This window comes from Phoxinus phoxinus (genome assembly GCF_949152265.1).
Source record: "Phoxinus phoxinus genome assembly, chromosome: 18".
Classification (NCBI taxonomy): domain Eukaryota; kingdom Metazoa; phylum Chordata; class Actinopteri; order Cypriniformes; family Leuciscidae; genus Phoxinus; species Phoxinus phoxinus.
The window spans coordinates 13,276,622-13,294,965 of NC_136893.1; the positions used below are offsets into that span (position 1 = coordinate 13,276,622).

Genomic DNA, 18,344 nt, shown 5'->3' on the forward strand with positions numbered 1-18,344 from the left:
TTTCAACAAAAATATTAAGTAGCAGATAAATGTTTCGTGAGCACCAAATCAGCATATTCAAATGATTTCTGAAGGATCATGTGACACTGAAGACTGGAGTAATGATGCTGAAAATACAGCTTTGCCATCACAGGAATAAATTACATTTAAAAATATATTAAAATAGAAAACTCTTAACTCCTGTATTTTGATCAAATGAATGATCTTATGCTTGGTGAGCATAAGAGGCTTCGTTCAAAAACATAAAGAAAATACTGATCCCAAGCTTTTGAACGGTAGTGTATTTTTCCCTATATTTCTATGCAACGTTGTCACAGAGATGCGTGCGCAACTAGGCGGCAGAAAGCAGCACTCTTTACAGCATTTCTAGCAGAAACAGAGATGACACGGAGCTGTTGTGCTGTAAACTACACTAACCGCCAAAAAGATGGATTTAAAATGTAAGAAATCAATACTTTTATTCACGAAGGATTAATTAAATTGACCAAAAGTGACAGTAAAGACATTAATAATGTTACAAAAGATTCTATTTCAAATAAATGCTGTTCTTTTGAACTTTCTATTCATCAAAGAATCCTGAAAAAAATATGTTTTATCAAATTACCATATTAGAATGATTTCTGAAGGATCATGTGACACTGAAGACTGGATTAATGATGCTTAAAAAGCAGAACTCAGCATAACACCTGTTAGCGGTTTTGCCTCTTGAATGCGCACGCATCCAGTATTATTTGTATACAAGAAACCGGTCTATGTAATACATTCATAAATAATTGATTTGACTCAATGCTCTTATTTACCCCAAACGCTTGAGCCAAACAACACAAAGCAATAATGAATTTCCTCTGTTGTGTAACTTTCTTTGAATTGCCATTCTGTACAATTCCACTTTTTGTATTTCTAATTTGAATACCAATTCAACATCCTAAGGGACATGGTCAATTCAATTCAAATTCCAACCTGCAGCAGCTTTATCCACAAAGTGCAGTTCATTGTAGAAGGTAGCCAGTTCAGGATATTTTTCTTTGACGACCAGAGCAATGTAGTGGAGCAGTGTCATCTTCCTGTCAGTAGACTTAGTATCTAGCAGCTGAGAGAGAACAAGAACAACAGCATGAGTGAGAACAGCACTGTGATTTAACTAAACCATCATGTAGAAAGCCACTTCTACAACCAAGCTCACCAGATCCAGACTCTGAAGTTTGAAACCATACACCGAGCCTCTTTTACTACTGTTCATGTAGTTGCCCACAGCCAGAATGATCTGTGTGGAGACGGAAAAAACAGACAGTTAAGCATAACGCTAGACAAATTCCAGATGATCTTGAGCCTTTATAATGAACAAGACAAGTAGACATTTACTTCAAGAATCTTCTTTAACTTTGGAGAAGACTTCACTGAAGCTGATGCCGCGATGATGGCGTTGAGTTGCTGTGGATGTCAAAGAGATGTCAATTCATGATTGGATCAAGGTGACCATGATATTGGCAAGTATGTGTTTCTAGATAAACATCTTTTGTTGGTCCAGGAATAAAATGGTCAAACAAACATACTTTACCACAAGCCTAACAACTTAAAAATCAGAGAGTAATAACAGGTTGATAAAGTCTACGCCTATGCCTAAAATGTAAATACTGAATCCAAATGTTGTTCCACAAGCAACAAGGATGTCGATAAAAAAAAACATCTCTGCAACAACAAAAATCCATAAAAAAAAATTCCCAGCTTTCCATTTGTTGACAATCATAGTTGCTCACCGGGGTCAGCATGTTGACATTATCACTGAAGTTGCCCACAAACGTGATGATGCTCATTCTCTGAGTGAGCCGCTCAATCTTGCTGAAGAAGAGCATGAAGCGGTCTTCCTCTGCAAGCTGGTCCAGAGGTCTCCTCTCCCGCTCGTACTGACGCATTAGTTTGCTCTCAGCATCCGTGGGCAGGAACCGCATCAGGCATTCCACAAAGTCCACCGGCAGGGCCTTCAGATCAAACCTGCAACATAGAAATGGCATCATATTCATCTCAGATGAGATTATTCAGAAGATGAAGACACAATATGACACATCTTGAGTATGTCCGTACGTTTGAATGGCTTTGCAAATCTCCTCTGTGGTCTTGTTGGCCTTGCGCAGAGTGATGGCCAAGTTCTTCGAGCGATTGGAATCAAGTAGCTGCACTTTATTGATGGCCTTCTGGGAAACCTTGCTCTTTGAGCATGACAGATCCACCACAGGACCCTGGGCTTTAGTCTTGAACAGCTCCTCAAACTTCTCCAGATCTAACTCCTACACGACAGAACAAAAGCACTTAGGATGAATGGAGAGTTTGAAGGAACACACTCAAAATATGTGGAAATCTGATTCAAGCTCAATATTACCTCAAGCACACGCTCATCATCGATCTCGTTGAAGACGGTGCCATTGATCTGGTTGGGTTTCAGTGCGGCCCAGTTGAAGACAGGAAGGCGGAACTTGGTTTTTATGGGTTTCTTGATGCGTATGGCTATGAGAGATGAAGAAACATAAGGATCATACAATACCTTAACTAACTTAAAATATATATATATGTATATACTATATAATTGTGTATGACAAGATCATGAGACTGATTTGTCACGCACTTTGATCTTTTTTTGACAACAAATTGGAGCGTAGATAGTTTTCTTATTACTATTTTTAATTATGTATTACCTGATAAGCCAACACTAAGGATGACTGATGGTGACGATCCGGGCAGAGGTGGAGGAGGTGGAGGAGGAATAGGAACACACTCGACTATAACACAAGAGAGATTTTATAAATTAGCATGTGTTTATTTTCATTTTTCTCTTAAAAAAGGTTCCTAAACTGTCAGAAGCTTAATGGATATTTAGTTAGTTCCAGTCCAGCTGCTTCCTCAGCAGAAACCGCTCCTTAGCTAAAGGAAACACCCTTAGCTTTTCCTTTTCCTGCTAAGCGTGCAACGACTTGTACATTTGAAGGTCTATAGCTCAGAGGGAAACAGCGTGCACAGCTTTGCCTTGTTTTTCTATTTATCCTACTCTACAATAACTCTAATAAAGTCTCCATAATCTGGAGCTTCAAGGGAAACCCTACATACCCGCCTTCCATTGACAGTGGGCTTTTTTTAATTACTTTTATTCAGCAAGGATTAATTAAATTGATTGTAAGTGACAGTAATTAAAACCTTTATAATATTGCAAAAGATTTCTATTTCAAATAAATGCTGCAATATATTTTTTATCAAATAAATGCAGCCTTGGTGAGCATCTCCCTCTCTATCCCTCTTATGGAAGGTTTATACTGCAAATACACAAGGGTAAAATTGCAGGGATTTTTGAATGTAAAACACATTCACCCTATTGTTTTTCCTGGCTATTCTCTGAGTACCTTCTGAAGGGAGCGGTGGGGCAGGTGGAGGTGGTGGTGGCGGTGGCGGGGGTGGAGAAACAGCTTCAATAGGAGCGATTGAAGTGACACCCGGACCACCAGTCCCACTCATGCTTGCAGTAAGTGAGTTCAGGTCTCTCAGAGGAGCTCCAGCTGCGGCTCCACCACCCAGAGCCTCGATGGCAATGTCCCCATCAGGCTGCTTGCGTAAACGGATGGTGCCCTGCTGCTCCATCTCCAGCAGCCGCTTCTCGATGTTGTTGTGCCTCTGGAAGGCAGCGTCCTTCTCCTGGATCATCCGCCGCAGTGTGTGCACCTGTGTGCTGGCGGACTCATACGTCTCCTGGATAACCATGGGAAGGAAGGAAGAGCAGTCAAGAGTCAGGGATGTTGGGGTACATACAACATATGTAATTTCCCCCAAAAATACTATGGTGGATAGATGGTTGTCAGTTCTGTTTTGAGTACTAAATATGGTTCTGTTCATGCACATTCTGTTTGGTTATGACTCAAAGTGAGTCATGAAAACCTGTTTGGATGATACTGCATGTGATACTATATTTTGATAAACATCTTTTTAACATTTTCGGGGTTCTCAGAAGCGAACGTTGTTATAGTTGGGTAAATGTCTGTAATGATGAACTGCAATTACAACAAAATTCCACTATCCATGAAACAGCATTTTTTATATATAAATATAAATATATATACAGAGAGAGAGATTTTACAGAGAATTTACATGACATTCAATTTACATGACATCATAATTAACTATGAATTAAATTAAATCAAAGTGTGAGTGATATAAGAAAATATTTATATTATGATGCTCTTAAACTTTTTTTATTGATAATGATACATTTGTCATAATATATACACTACCATTCAAAAGTTTGGGGTCAGTACGATTTTTTAACTACAAATTTTTTTTCCACAAAAATATACTCATAATAATGAGAAATGTTTCTTGAGCAGCAAATCAGCATACCAGCATATATAAAACCAGGTTGTACCATGGTAAACATCCCAAAAAAATCAGCATTTTATTTAATTAAATCATGGTATGTTATTAAACATTTATACATCTAGTAACCAGACCATGCAAAAGCTACAAATAATGAATAATCAGTCCTTACTAATGACATATTCTTGATTAAATTTATCACCATCATTCCTATTACTTATTCATATTATATGTTATACTTCTATGTATAAATAAATAATTATATGAGCTATTTACATGTCAAGCTAATGAGTGAAGGTGATATACTGTAAGATATTGAGAGCGAGTGATCGTGGCCTACCTTTATGGCTGACAGTTCCTTGTCTTTGTGTAACAGCTGTTTCTCCAGGTCTGCTACCTTCATTATGGTCTCATTTTCAACATCTAGAAGCTTCTCTGTCACCTAGAATAAAAAGAAAGGGAGCAAACATGACAGCGTGAGATAGGTGGCGGAACAAAAATGAGAGGAGAGAGCAGTTAAGAGCATTGATCCTAAAAACATCTACCCATACCCTTTTAAGCTACTTCTGTGTCTCTCACTCTCTTACGGATCAATAAAGAGAATTTTTTTCAGCAGTATGACAGCAGATGAGGCAGCACTTTCACTTTTGAAGCAGTGGAGATTACACACATAGTGGAATATTTGGGGAATTCTGTCCTCCACCCCCAGCGAGAGCAAAAGGATTGTTGTGGGATTCTCTGTTCATTTCATGACCTTTGCTATGAGCATAACATAGTCCAGCAGAAAGGCCCACTACTGATCAAGATCAGAGGAACAATCTGAGGTTTGTTTTCACACTGTCTGCATACTTAGATTTACAGGCCAATGTGTGCTAAACTAAGCACTTTTAAGCCCAAGTCTGCAAGTCAGATTATAAATTATATTTTAAGATCCCTCTGCACCAAAAGTGATTGATTAAGCTGTGTGTGCTGCTTTATGTTGTGGTGGTGAATGATAGGGAATAACTCTGAATTCCCTGAACTCAGTGAACTCTGATAAGGGTGAAGTCATTAAGATATTAGAAGTGACAACATGACCAACTGATCACAAAATTTACTGCTACAAAAATAGATGGATGGATGGATGGATGGATGGATGGATGGATAGATCGCCCACCCTTGTTGTTAAACAATTATATTTAGGTTAATTTGTGCTCACAGTGCACAAATTGGGATTCGTAAAAAAAAGAAAAACATAAGACAGGAGTGCAGCTATTATATTACCATTCTACACATTATTTCTTTTTTTAAATAATAATAAAATGTAGCAATGGAAGGAAAGGGAGTATCTAATGGTTCTTACATGAGACAAATGCTCTTCCAGCTCATCCACTTTCTCCAGGGCCACATTCTTTGTTTCAGCGTCTTCCAACAAACCTCCGACATCAAACACGTTATCCAGGTAAGCCTGGATCTGCACCGACAACTTATCACTCTCTGTGTGCTTGGATTTCTGATAGGAAACACAGGGGATTTCATAAAGTTTTATCATGTGGTTACTCTTTAGAGTTTAAGATTATATTCTGTTTGACTTAATTATTTAATAGTATTTCAAATAAAAAAAGACACATTTGAACATTTGACTTGCCCATTTAAACACTGAATACTTTTAGAGTATTTTGAACATTGACTAAATACCTCCAGGAAGTCATCAAGCCCCAGCTTAGTGAACTCATACTGCAGATGTACACGGAAGTTCATGTCCTCCACCGAATGGACCACAATATTGATGAACTGCATACAGGCCACCTGAGACACAGACACACCGTTAAACACATTCATGTCTCGCACAAACAAACAGGTACAACAATACCCAAGTGCTTTCATGCACCTACCATGAAGTCAATGTTCCCATCTTCACTACGGAAATACTCCATCAGCTTTTCAAAGCGGTGCTTCTCCTTACAAACCTGCAGAAATTTGTATTTAGACAATCACAGAAACACAGTAACCCCTGAGTACAGTCAGATATTTCAAGTGTTAAATATGAAATGTGATAGTTACAACTCTAATATCCTCACAAATAAACATCCTACTTTGAACACTCAGTTTTCTAGTTCTCAAAACAGCAGGGTATGAGGTTATGGGGTTCAGAGAAGATGAGATGGAGAATTCAGATCAGGAAAAAGTCAGACTTCTTTATAGACTTTGTGGAAAAAGAAAGGGGATCAAAAGGGCAAAGGAGCAACATTAGGCCTGGAAAAATGGAAACTTGCAGAATATGCTGCTATTAACAATATCACTTACTATTTAAAATACTTCAATCAGCTTCTTGCTTAGGTCAATAATGCCCCGCTGAATTCAATGTGGAACGTTTAATTCATTAGTCTAAATTCAAAGTTAGTTCAACCACAGACTCTTTGAAGACTAAGTAGTTCTGCCAGTCTGCAGGCAGCATATTATTCTAGTCTCTCTCACAGCGTTGTTGTAACTGCTGTGTTGATTATCTCTCCTACTTTCTCAGGATAGAGTCGGACAGTTACGGGATAATTGGCCCGTTTCCGGTATTTAAATGACTAGGCAAACAAAACTGAGAGGTTGAGTGAACGGTTGAGTCTGCAGGCAATTCAATCCCCCCAAAACACAGATCTTTATCAAAGATGTGGGTTTAATTAAACGACTGGCTTAAGATGTGTTTTCCCACAAATGCATTTGGGAAGCAAAAACAAAAAGGCCAGCTAATTGGCTTTGTATGTGCACAAACTAAAACAAAACAACTTTTTGAACATTTAATATAGCATCTGTGGTTATTGTAACACACATGCAGGTGTATATATCCCAGGATCTACCTCTTTGAAGTTATCAAACGCTGAGAGGATGATTTCATGACCACCTCGCACCAAACATACAGCAGCCAGCAGCTCCAGGACCAGCGCCTTTGTTCTATAAGCAGAACAAAAGCTTCTGTGAGCATTCAACTGGCCTAGAGTGGCAGAGCAGGAATCGCACAATAAGACGGGTAACATTACCAACTTGACAGATCATCACCCACCCACACCTGCTTAGATCTATCCTTCAGGGAGAACAGCAGCTTTGTGTCCATTGTTATACAATTTTCAAAATCAGAAATGTGATATCGCACTTTCATCTTGAGTCTCTCATAGGGGTCAGGTCTGATGTTGAGTATCAGTAATTGTAGGTGGGGTAATTTTTTCAGAGATGTTTTGAAATGACACAATCCAAAAAAAAAAACTTTACAGCTGTGATTGAGTGATAGATTAGTGCACGTGATTCATTGAGCTCAAGGAATGATGCTGTTCAAGATGTAAGAAAGGCTGGGGTTTTTCCATGCTTCAGTCTGAAATGATCTAAGCTTTCACTACAAATGAAATTAGTCAGACTGACAGTAATCCGCTCTAAAGAGTTCATTCTTACCAAACAAATGCACAACTCTCCAACTTCACAGCCTAATGACAACTAAAGGCCACTGAAACTATTGCATTTAACAGGCTCCTCCGTTAGTTACCTACACTGTAGAAAATTATCATAATTTTAAATTACAGGTAAAAGACTGTCAAAATGTTATGGTAAAAGGCTGTTAATTGGTTAACGGTAAGATCCCATATTCTATACAACGAAAAAGTATAATAGACCTAATGAAACATTTTATGTAATTTTACAGTGAAATACTCCTACAGATTTTGGAGGTGAAAAAGATCAAGTCATCATATAATTTACAGTGAAAACCCGACATATTAAGACATATTAAGTGACTGTTCACACATGCTTTTTAGCAGTAGTAAAACAATTTGTCTCTAGACCTTGCTTTTTTCCAATTTCATTGCCCTGATACTCTTTTTTTTTTAACATAAAAACATGTTCTGTGTAAATGTCCCTTAAAACGGTTAAACAATACCTTAATTCTTACCTTGAGTTCTTATTGTTCAAACTCAGTGCGATTTCGTTGACCGCATGCGCGTGAGACATGACGAGGTTGAAACCATACTAGGGTGACAAAAGAAAAAAGCAATGTTTGTTTGAGTATAAAAAAAAACATTTACCCCAATGCAATGGTTATTGAATAAAAATGTTGTGCTGCCTTTGTAAATTGGACAGACACTGATATGAAAAACAATCTGGATTAGTTCTCGTGTTTGATAAGGGTTCATACTACTTTAAGAAGCAGTTTCAGAATGGGCAGACATCCCTGAGGTTTTTGTGACCAATCAGGTCTGTGCATCCTGTACCTGATAGTTCATGATTGCTCTGAGGCACATGATGCACACGTGCACATCATCCTTTTGACTGACTAATCTGGAGTTCTTGATAGTTTTGCTGTTGGCAGTAGAGCCATAGCTGTAATAAAAGGACAAAGTTAGTAGTTCACAAATGCGGTGTTTGATTTGACAGAACACACACACAAACAAGCAATCATACACGCCACATAAAGAAATACTTTCATTCGTGTGAGTTGTCTACCCTCAGGAAGTGTGGCTTTGGCTCAGATGGCAAAATAATGCACGCATGTGATGTTTCGGTGCAAAGCACTAATGTTCCTATCACAACATGAGCACTCTTCTAACCAGTGAAGTGAGACAGGAAGCTAACTGTGACAAGTCAGGAACAATAGTTAACACTTTCCTCAAATAGGGTTGAATTACTCATGAAACAATGCAAAAAGAGGCTAAAGGTTTTTGATGTAACACCTATTATATTTATTATAGTAATTATCCAACATAAAATTAACCTAGGATGAGTAGCTAGTTTAAAACACATTAAATGGTTGTATATAAAAAAAAAAAACATATTTGATACATCAGGCCTTTATGGCTCAAAATGATATAGGAGAATTTGGAGCTCATTCTTAAGGAGGGGGGAAAACCCCTCAGTGTTATTCAGTGGTCAAAACTGATAAACTGATCAGATAGGGCCAGTTGCTGATATCAATATGACCAAAATGTAGATGAAATTCTGATAGCTTGTAATGCAAATCATAAGATCTTTAAAACAGTATAGCAGACTTCTCAAGATCCATATAAATATCAGTTATCACTCTATATCTCCCAATAATATTACTAACAATATGAAAGATAAAAAAATATTCTTAGGTTTACTTTTTAGAAATCAGTAAATATTTCACAGCAAAAACACACATATACCATGACCTGAAGATGGACGTTTTTTTAAATGATACTAAAAGGCCTTTTTACTTGCTAAAAAAGTATAAACTATTAATCACATGACAGAAGGCATGAACTAGATTGAGTTTTGATCATGGTGATAATTTAGAGGCCTTAGAAATTTGCATTTCAAATATTAGGGTTGGCTTTATAGGTGTTTTTTTTTTAGGACTTTGAGGCTCTTTTTTAACCCTGTTCTTGGAGTGCCAGTTCTTTAAAAAAAAAAAAATTTAATTGCCATTTTAATTTGATTAAAATTTTTATTTGCAAACCAATGCAAGTTATCACATAAGCGAACATACAGTCATTTTAAAGCGAGGCAGAGCATAGCAAGCACAAGCAGGCCAGTACATACCGGAGGACGGATTGCCGCGCAGAGCGCACCAGCGTATTGCAGCCGTTCTGGTGCAGATCCTCAATGGACCTGCTCCAGGACTTAGCCTTGTCCAGCGAAAAGTCCTCGCCAATCTCCAGCCCTTCAAAATCCAACCTGAGCCGCATACACAGGGAACCGCACAGAGCGGGGGTAAGGGTGGGGAGGGTTAGCGACAGAGCTCAGTAACAGGGGGTCCAGGGTTTTGCAGAGAGCCGCACAGGACCATCCAAGCACAATATAGCAGGGCATAACACAGCGCAAAACAAAATGCAGCGCACCTACAACGAGGCCTTCAGCACCCTCATAATCATTCAACAACAGTGAATTCATCATCACGGTCCTTATCTACAGCGGAAGCCTGGCTTCTTGTTGGGATCTTTTAGCCTAAATGTCCTAAAGATGGTGCATGGATTGGCGTGTTGTGAAGTTGACTGTGGTTGGTTGCTTTTAGGGTGTGTCACTTACATGACGGCACACTGGGCGAAGGAGAGATACTCCACCAGGATGTCCAGGCCTCTGTTCTCATCATTGAGGAACTCACGAACCCACCTGCCACATTAAAGAGACAGATGATGTTAACATCCTACTGAAATCAGTCAAAAGTTTGGGGTCAGTATGAAATATTTACTTTCATTCAGCAATGATCTAATAAAATCGATCAAAAGTGACAGTAAAGACATTTAGAATATTACAAAAGATTTCTATTTCAAATAAATGCTGTTCTTTTGAACTTTCTATTCGTCAAACAATCCTGAAAAAATGTCTCACTCTTTCCACAAAAATATTAAGCAGCACAATCGTTTTCAACATTGATAATAATAAGAAACGTTTCTTGCGTATCTTTTTTACAGACCCCAAACTTCAACAAACAGATCAGATTAACGAAGACTAAAAATATGTGAAAACATGAAAGGCAGAGACAAAGATTTTAAAAAGGAGTGAATAAATAAAACAGATATTTTTCTAGACTGTCGACATGACATCAAACTTAAACCTCTGTCAAGTGAATCTTAAAAGACTGACAAGTAAACATGGATTCTTTGGTAATGATTCATCACTGGTGGATAACATCAAGCCCCTTTTTATTGTTAAATATAGAGGTAGCAAATGTTGTTTTATGTTGACTTTAAAAATCAAGCTCAGAGTTGACTGGTTTGGAAAGACTAATATGGAAAGTCCAGAATAGAGGCTAGTTTTAGATTTCCTTCATTTAGCTCCAGATTTCTGGGGGGAAACTTAAAGCTAAAGGAATTCCCACCACGCAGAGCAAAGGAACGTGGAGATCATAGCTTGAGAGAGGAGGTTAAATCTCTGACAGTGGGAGTGTTTAGACTGCCTCCCCTGAGCAAGCATTCATTTATATACACACATGCATTCTTTTTTTTCCTGCCAGTCTCTCATTTTCATTCTTATTTTACTTCTCAAACCCAAGCTGTAATGATTAGTTGAAATCTATCGCTATTGTTAAAGGGCCATGGACGCTTCAGAAAAAAGCTACAAGACTCCCAAAAGAGCACAGGAAAGACAGACAAAAAAAGTGGGACTGAGCAAGAAACAGACTTTTCAGATTGAAAAGGTGGTGGGGGCTCACTCGATCATCAGCTTCCTGTCTACCACCTCCCCCTCCCCGCTCCCCTTTAGACTCTTTTCCTGTCCGGCCAGATGCTATTTCAGATTGTCTTGGCAAAGCAAGGAGTAGCACATCGGAAAGAGGCCAGGGATCGGACACATGCAATAAACAGTCCTCTGTTCCATTTCATCCAGCCCCAAAAAGTCAGTGAAAACAGCCTGCCTATTCTTTTCCTTTTGTTCTTAATGAGAAACACATTACCCCTAGCTCTTAATAATGCAGGAGAGGAGTGTATTGGTTATTTATGGCTCATACAGAAGACAAAGGAAGTAATTCAGAATCATATTTTACCAGTGTCTTCTGAGATTTTGCTCACATTCCATGTGTGTGTGTGTGTGTGTATGAGTGTTCAGGAAGATACTTTGAAACAGTAGTTTGAACAGCTACTCAATGTATAGTAATTCAAATTACCGCCTTTTAAACTTAAGTAGTTGGCTGTCACAAGATAGAGGAGAGTCCAAAAAGGGTCCTTTAATGAAAATAACCTCAGGTAACCAATGAAGATTAAGGCCAAAGTAACCGTGTCTACATGCAAACATGAACAACAATTGTGAAACGGAGACACTTAAATGCAAAGTGATAGTGAGATGATAATGAACAGGTGTGATGATTAGATGAGTGTCCATGACAACTGATGACTGGTGGGAAACAAAGACAAAGAAACACATGTGATTGAAGATAAACTAAAAGTCAATGAAAAAACAGAGATAACTGAGTGTTCGTGACTTTACGCCCCCTCCCGGAAGGCGCAACCTCGCGCTATAACAATAACAAACAGATGAGGGAGCAGTGAGGGTGGGGAGGTGCGCGAGGGGGCGGCGAAGGGATAGTGACAGGAGATGGCGATGGAGGAATAGTGACGTGAGGATGACGATGATATGCCGATGCAGCCAACCACGAGCGCCACAGTGCCGACATAGGGAGGAGCCAAGGTGTAACAGTCGACAACTGGGGTATGACCAATGTTGACAAGGCCGAAGGATCCACTGGCGCAGACAGAGAGCCGATGGAACTGAGCGCTGGCACTGGAGACCCAGGCGATGCCACCACCATGATGTTGATCTGAGGCGGAGCCAGAGTACCCGAGGGCTGAGGCGGAGCCAGTGTGATGGAGGACAGAGGCAAGCTAAAGGGAAGGAGGAACCTGCTGTAGCCGTAGAGGTGGAGGAACGGAGCGTAGCTGACAGCCCGCAAGTGACGACTGGCCAAGGGGGAGCCGGTGGAACTACGGAAGATGGAGCAAAGTGATCAGATGCTGGAGGCAGAGCCGCAGGATCCTCTTGCACAGGCTCTGCTGGTGGTTGAACGACCTGAGGCTCGATGTCACAGCAAGGCATCCCCAGAGACGGCGAAGGGCTGCAAACAACTAGCAGAGGCAGGGCTGTAGGACTGGCTGATCTCTGCAGTGATGGCGGCAGATGGAAATCGTTCTCGATTTAGTGAATCCTCGATAGTAGTGCTTTCTTAAAACAGTGATGAAGGGCAGATAATTCAGTCTATACAGGTCTCAGTGCGGTCTTGAAACAGCGACGATAAAGTACCGAGTTTATACGTCCGCATTGAAGACCATCAGCCAGTCCTCAGTTTCCACCAGCATTCCCTCAACCTCTAGTGTCGTGGGCTCACACCCCTGGTCAGACTCACCGCACGGTTCAGCTCTTTCCATTTCATCTCGGGCTCTGGCTCACGTGTCGCAGTAGACGGTAGCACTCCGTTATTGGGGGACTCCGATTTCTCCGTGGTCGAAGGTGGTGGAACGGGCTCTGGGTCTGGCTGTGTTCTGGACTGGGGGTAGATGCTCTCCAGACACCGGATGATGGCTTCCCTCCAGTCTAGTCCAGAGGTGTCTGGGAGGTCTACAGGGTTATGATAATTGGCCCCGATCCAGAAAAATTACTTCAGGGTCTTGCTGGTGACGGCAAGACGACAGAAATGTTCAGTGAAGGTAAATAAATTGTGCCACAGCAGTAAATTTCGCAGCATAATCCATATTAGGTCGGTTGTTCTGTCACAAGAGTCCAAAAAGGGGTCAATAAACAAAAATGGTCCCTTAATGACAACAACCTCAGGTAATCCACAAAGGCAAAGTAACAGCATGTCTACACACCACCAACAACAACAACAACAACAACAACAACAACAACAACAACAACAACAACAACAACAACAACAACAACAACAAGCGACCACTGAAGGACGAAACAGAACAACTTAAATACACAGTGATAATGAGATGATAACGAACAGGTGTGATGATTAGATGAGTGTCCATGATAATATTACTGAAATGTAGCAAATTACTGTTTTCAGTTTTCAAAATGTGTGTAGACAAATGTTTGTACTTTGGAATTACTATAAAACAGTGACAAAAAAATATAAAAAAATAATAAAGTATTGAAGCATACTGCATCATGTCTGATTCATTCTGGTAACATTTATTGCAGTGAATTCTAAACAGTAGAGAGGTAGAAGAAAGAAAGCATTTATAAAGTTACCTGTTGTTAGTGTTTTTTAGGTCATTGTTTTGTGGGTGATAAAGTGTGTTTGTTGGCTGTCAACCTTTGCTAGTGTTATGGAAGAATGTGTTGATTTGAGACATGTATGAAGTGATTTGGTAGTTTTAGTGCATTTTGAATGTGAAATTAACTGCTTGTGGTGAGCTGAAAGTTGGTTTGGAGAACTGTGTGAAGAGTTAAAAAAAGTGACCTAAGTATTGAGAAATGTGTCCTAGCGACTAAGTTCACACTAAATACAACAAACACAAACTAGAATGCAACCTAATTTATATAACTGAGTTACTGAAAAACAGACCATAGCACCAAACAGCAGCATGTAACTGAATATTTTGCTACAAAAAATATCTACAAATATTTGCTACTATGTGGAGACAGATTAAGCATTATTTTTGAATCGTTCATTTGCAAGGTCCAAAAAAATAAATAAAAAATTCCCAGTGGTTTTTGAGTGTGAGTGTGTTTGATTACTGACTTACAGTAATTCTCTCAACTGTCTATAATAATGCACAATACAATGTGACATTTTGTAATATGTCACTGTAGCATTTCGTAATATGTAAAACAGCTGGACTATTGTAAAATATGCAGTAAAGTGAGTAATGGCACTACTGCTAGTTAGTTACTTCCCAACGCTTGTGTCTGTGTATGGGTTCATCCAGTTGGTACGGATGTAACAAAGCATGCGGTCGTATGTGAATGGCTTCACAGTTTCACAACACATTGTTTTTTGTATGTATAAGTGTGTGTGTCCTTGAAAGCGGAATATAAACAGTGAAAAGATGTTCCCAGTTGTCAATGTTTCATTGTACCTCATTGTGTTGCAGATTTGTGTCAGTGTTTTGTCTGTATTCATCAATGTGAGTTATAAACCTTTGTGTGTGTGTGTGTGTGTGTGTGTGTGTGTGTGTGTGTGTGTGTGTGTGTGTGTGTGTGTGTGTGTGTGTGTGTGTGTGTGTGTGTGTGTGTGTGTGTGTGTGTGTGTGTGTGTGTGTGTGTGTGTGTGTGTGTGTGTGTGTGTGTGTGTGTGTGTGTGTACGTGTCCTTTCACACACTACATTGTTGGATGCTCCAGGCTTCCTGGCTCTCCGGCATACACTACTCAGCTTCCTGCTTGCTAAAGCTGCTAAGGGGGTTGTGTGTGAGGGACGAGATGAATAAAAACCATCTGGACGCTGCCGAGGTCTACAGACAGTGCTATAAGCACAGGGAAGCTGGCAGAACAGCCCAACAGCAGGGATTTGTGCACGGGCAAACACTACCTCTAGCTTTCTACAACAGGAAGAACAAAGAAAGAGTGATTCTTTAGAGGGGGAAAGCCAAACAATACCACAGCTTCCCACCCATACCACTAGCAGTGCTATTGTTCCCCACACTGTATACAGGAGCCTCATAACCTCACTGCATTGGTTACTGGAGGATCATGGGATGTTACTCCGGGTGATTGCTGGGAAGGGTATTTGTAGAGATCAGCGCAAGACGAAGAGATGTAAAAGAAGGATTAAATGAGAGGAGACCGGAATTAGTCACCCTATGTGATTGGTTCTCAGCGATATCTCCAGCTCTCGCAGGACTTTGGTGGATTCCTGAACCCTCCTGCGGAATTTCTGCACACAGAGAAACTGATGATTATTGGCATGCTTGGAGAAAACTCTGCAACTTCACCAGAATAAAGTTATTTTTAAACATTTCAATAAACACCAACTAGTGCCGGGTAAAACAACATTTATGGTTAACCTTTTAGCGATTAAAATGTCAACACTAATGTCCTGCACATATACTGCCATTCAAAAGTTTGGGGTCTGTAAGATTATTAAATATTTTTTTTAGGAGAAGGTTTTTATTCTTAGCCAGACTGTATTTATTTGTCTAAAATACAGTTAAAATACAGTAATATTGTGAAATAAAACCGTTTTCTATTTTTTGATATATTTTGAAATGTAATTTATTCCTGTGATGGCAAAGCTGAATTTTCAGCATCCTTACTTCAGTCATTCTAATATGCGGATTTGCTTTGAATAAGAAACATGTCTTATTATCAATGTTGAAAACAGTTAAAATGTTTATCTGCTCAATGTTTTTGTAGAAACTGTGATACATTTGTTAAGTTTTTTTTTTTTTTTTTTGATGAATAGAGAGTTCAAAAGATGATTAATTTGCATTTATGTATTAAACATAAATCTTTTGCATTGTTACAAATGTCTTTGATTTTAAATGTAATGTACCCTTGCTGAATTAAATAAAATCTTACTGACCCCAAAATTTTAAACAATTTATATATTGTACATAAATGTACTGTATATAAAAAATGTTTTACATACAGTATGTATTTTTCCTCCCTGTCTTTAGAATTAAAGGGGCTATTTTTCTCTGCTGTTGATTTTAGTCTTCTTTGTAAAGAATTCATCTGTCTTTAGTAAGTTGTGGAAGTTCAGAACAAGCCAATTGTCCAGTTCAGTTTCAATAGAAGAAAAATGTAAGTTTTAAAGTTACAATATGTTTTAAAAGAACATTCACTAAAAGAGATGAAGGGCAATTTGATTTCTCACAACAACACAAACACTTTAACTGCTGTAAATCATGTTCACATGCAACCAGCTGAGAAGCAGACATTGGTTATATTTTCTAGAGGATGATGCTGACCTTGCGTGTGACTCTTGGGTCTAAATATCCACGTAGTTTCTGGATGTATGTATGTGGAGGATTCTTCACTTGGAAACGTTCCTAACACACAGAAGAGGGGGAGAAAGTTATACACAGATTATTAAACATCTCCGATAAAATATGAATGTTCTGTTTTATCTAACACATATATTCTTAACAGTCCATGTTGTTTGTTTAAAAAAGGATTCTACATTATTCTAAAACTATTTTGTTATTGTAACTATAACTCCCTTTTTCAGCGACACAGATTTGTCAAGATGCATGACTAGACGTTTATAAATAGTATAGTTTTACAAGACATTGAAGTCATTGTTTTTTCTACATGATCCTGTATTTAACAAGACGTGCAATTTTACTTAATGGGACAGTTTCTCTAAAAAATTCCCTCATGTTATTCCAAGCCAGCATGGCAGTATAAACTCAGTTTAAAGGAGAAATTCTAAAGACTGTACAGGCTGCTCTTTTCCATGCAATTACAATGAATGGGGACCAAAATCACCATAAAATGTTCATAAAAATAATCCATATGACTAATGGAAAACATCATTTTAACTGCATGGAAAAGAAGATTCATAGAAGAATATGGATTTAAAACAACATGAGGGTGAGTAAATGATGACAGAACTTTCCTTTTTGGGTGTACTGTTCCTTTAAATGACATCCTGTCATTCAGAATCCTATTATCTACCTTTTCTTTTGAGTAAGAAATAATCTTAGTGTCTATCAAATGTAAAGCAACTTGTTCTCTTAACATTCAGAGGTATGTTCTTCTGGACTGCATTACAGAAGCAAGGGTGTGGCATAAAAGTTGGTCCCTGTGTGTGGAGGCTGTACCTGGTCACAGATGAGGTCCCACTTCTTCTCATTATCGTACTGCCGGAGGAGACGTGCTTTATCTGGCGGCAGGTTCATAGAGTTCTGAAAAACAGAGAGCGCTTTTGCATCAGAACACACAGGAAGTCATGTATTTCTCCATGTACCCATGGCAACGACCTTGCAGAGACGTCTCTGTGGTCGTTTTCCTTGGGTCACAGTGGTTTCTACCCAGACACAAGAAACCCTGCAATCTCTGATCTCACGTCCTGTGCTGACTTCTTATATCCTGTTTAAAATCATATTTATCTTCAGAGTCAGACATCAAGAAAATCTTTGTACCAAATTCTTCATCTCAAACTAAATGAAGGAAATTATGAGCAGTGCTTGCCTTTGCAAAACTCACTGCCACAATTGTGGGTGATTGCCAGGATGTTGCTATGCAGTTGCTATAGTGTTCTGAGTAGTTTGTAGTGTTGTTATGTGTTTACTAAGGGGTTGTTAGAAAGTTACACAACAAACTGCATTACATGAAGTAGCATTCATGTCCATAGTACGTCAAACACAAGTGCAGGATTAATTACGTGCCAAAACGGAATTACGTGCCAAAATTTCAGAATTACACAATTACGTAAAAGTATATGTTTCTACTGTGTTACTGTGTATCATAGCACTTTTGATCAATTTAATGCATCCTTCCTTAATAAAAGTATAAATTTCGTTAAATAAAAAATCGCACTGACTCAAGACTTACTGACGTATGATCTCATAATTCTTATAAATCAGTGTGATTGTAATAATAATGCTATTGTTCTACTGATATATGATTGTGTACT

At 38.9% G+C, this 18,344-nt stretch overlaps 1 protein-coding gene across 6 annotated transcripts in view; it reads right to left on the reverse strand.

Annotated features, from left to right (window-relative positions):
* fmnl3 (formin-like 3) overlaps positions 1-18,344 on the reverse strand; it is a 48,228-nt gene that overhangs the window by 9,020 nt on the left and 20,864 nt on the right. For 4 of the 6 annotated variants that reach the window (XM_079587384.1, XM_079587383.1, XM_079587382.1 and 1 more), the window contains exons 2-21: positions 17,530-17,613; positions 16,675-16,755; positions 15,562-15,638; positions 10,354-10,437; positions 9,868-10,002; positions 8,580-8,688; positions 8,261-8,337; positions 7,182-7,275; positions 6,228-6,302; positions 6,031-6,141; positions 5,696-5,845; positions 4,694-4,795; positions 3,390-3,732; positions 2,691-2,774; positions 2,378-2,502; positions 2,083-2,285; positions 1,758-1,992; positions 1,363-1,431; positions 1,184-1,264; positions 961-1,090 (exon numbers count right to left, since the gene is read on the reverse strand). In XM_079587384.1, coding sequence (XP_079443510.1) covers positions 961-1,090; positions 1,184-1,264; positions 1,363-1,431; positions 1,758-1,992; positions 2,083-2,285; positions 2,378-2,502; positions 2,691-2,774; positions 3,390-3,732; positions 4,694-4,795; positions 5,696-5,845; positions 6,031-6,141; positions 6,228-6,302; positions 7,182-7,275; positions 8,261-8,337; positions 8,580-8,688; positions 9,868-10,002; positions 10,354-10,437; positions 15,562-15,638; positions 16,675-16,755; positions 17,530-17,613 — 2,449 coding nt within the window. The remainder of the gene's footprint in view (positions 1-960; positions 1,091-1,183; positions 1,265-1,362; positions 1,432-1,757; positions 1,993-2,082; positions 2,286-2,377; positions 2,503-2,690; positions 2,775-3,389; positions 3,733-4,693; positions 4,796-5,695; positions 5,846-6,030; positions 6,142-6,227; positions 6,303-7,181; positions 7,276-8,260; positions 8,338-8,579; positions 8,689-9,867; positions 10,003-10,353; positions 10,438-15,561; positions 15,639-16,674; positions 16,756-17,529; positions 17,614-18,344) is intronic. The other 2 variants (XM_079587386.1, XM_079587385.1) reach the window with 1 other exon arrangement.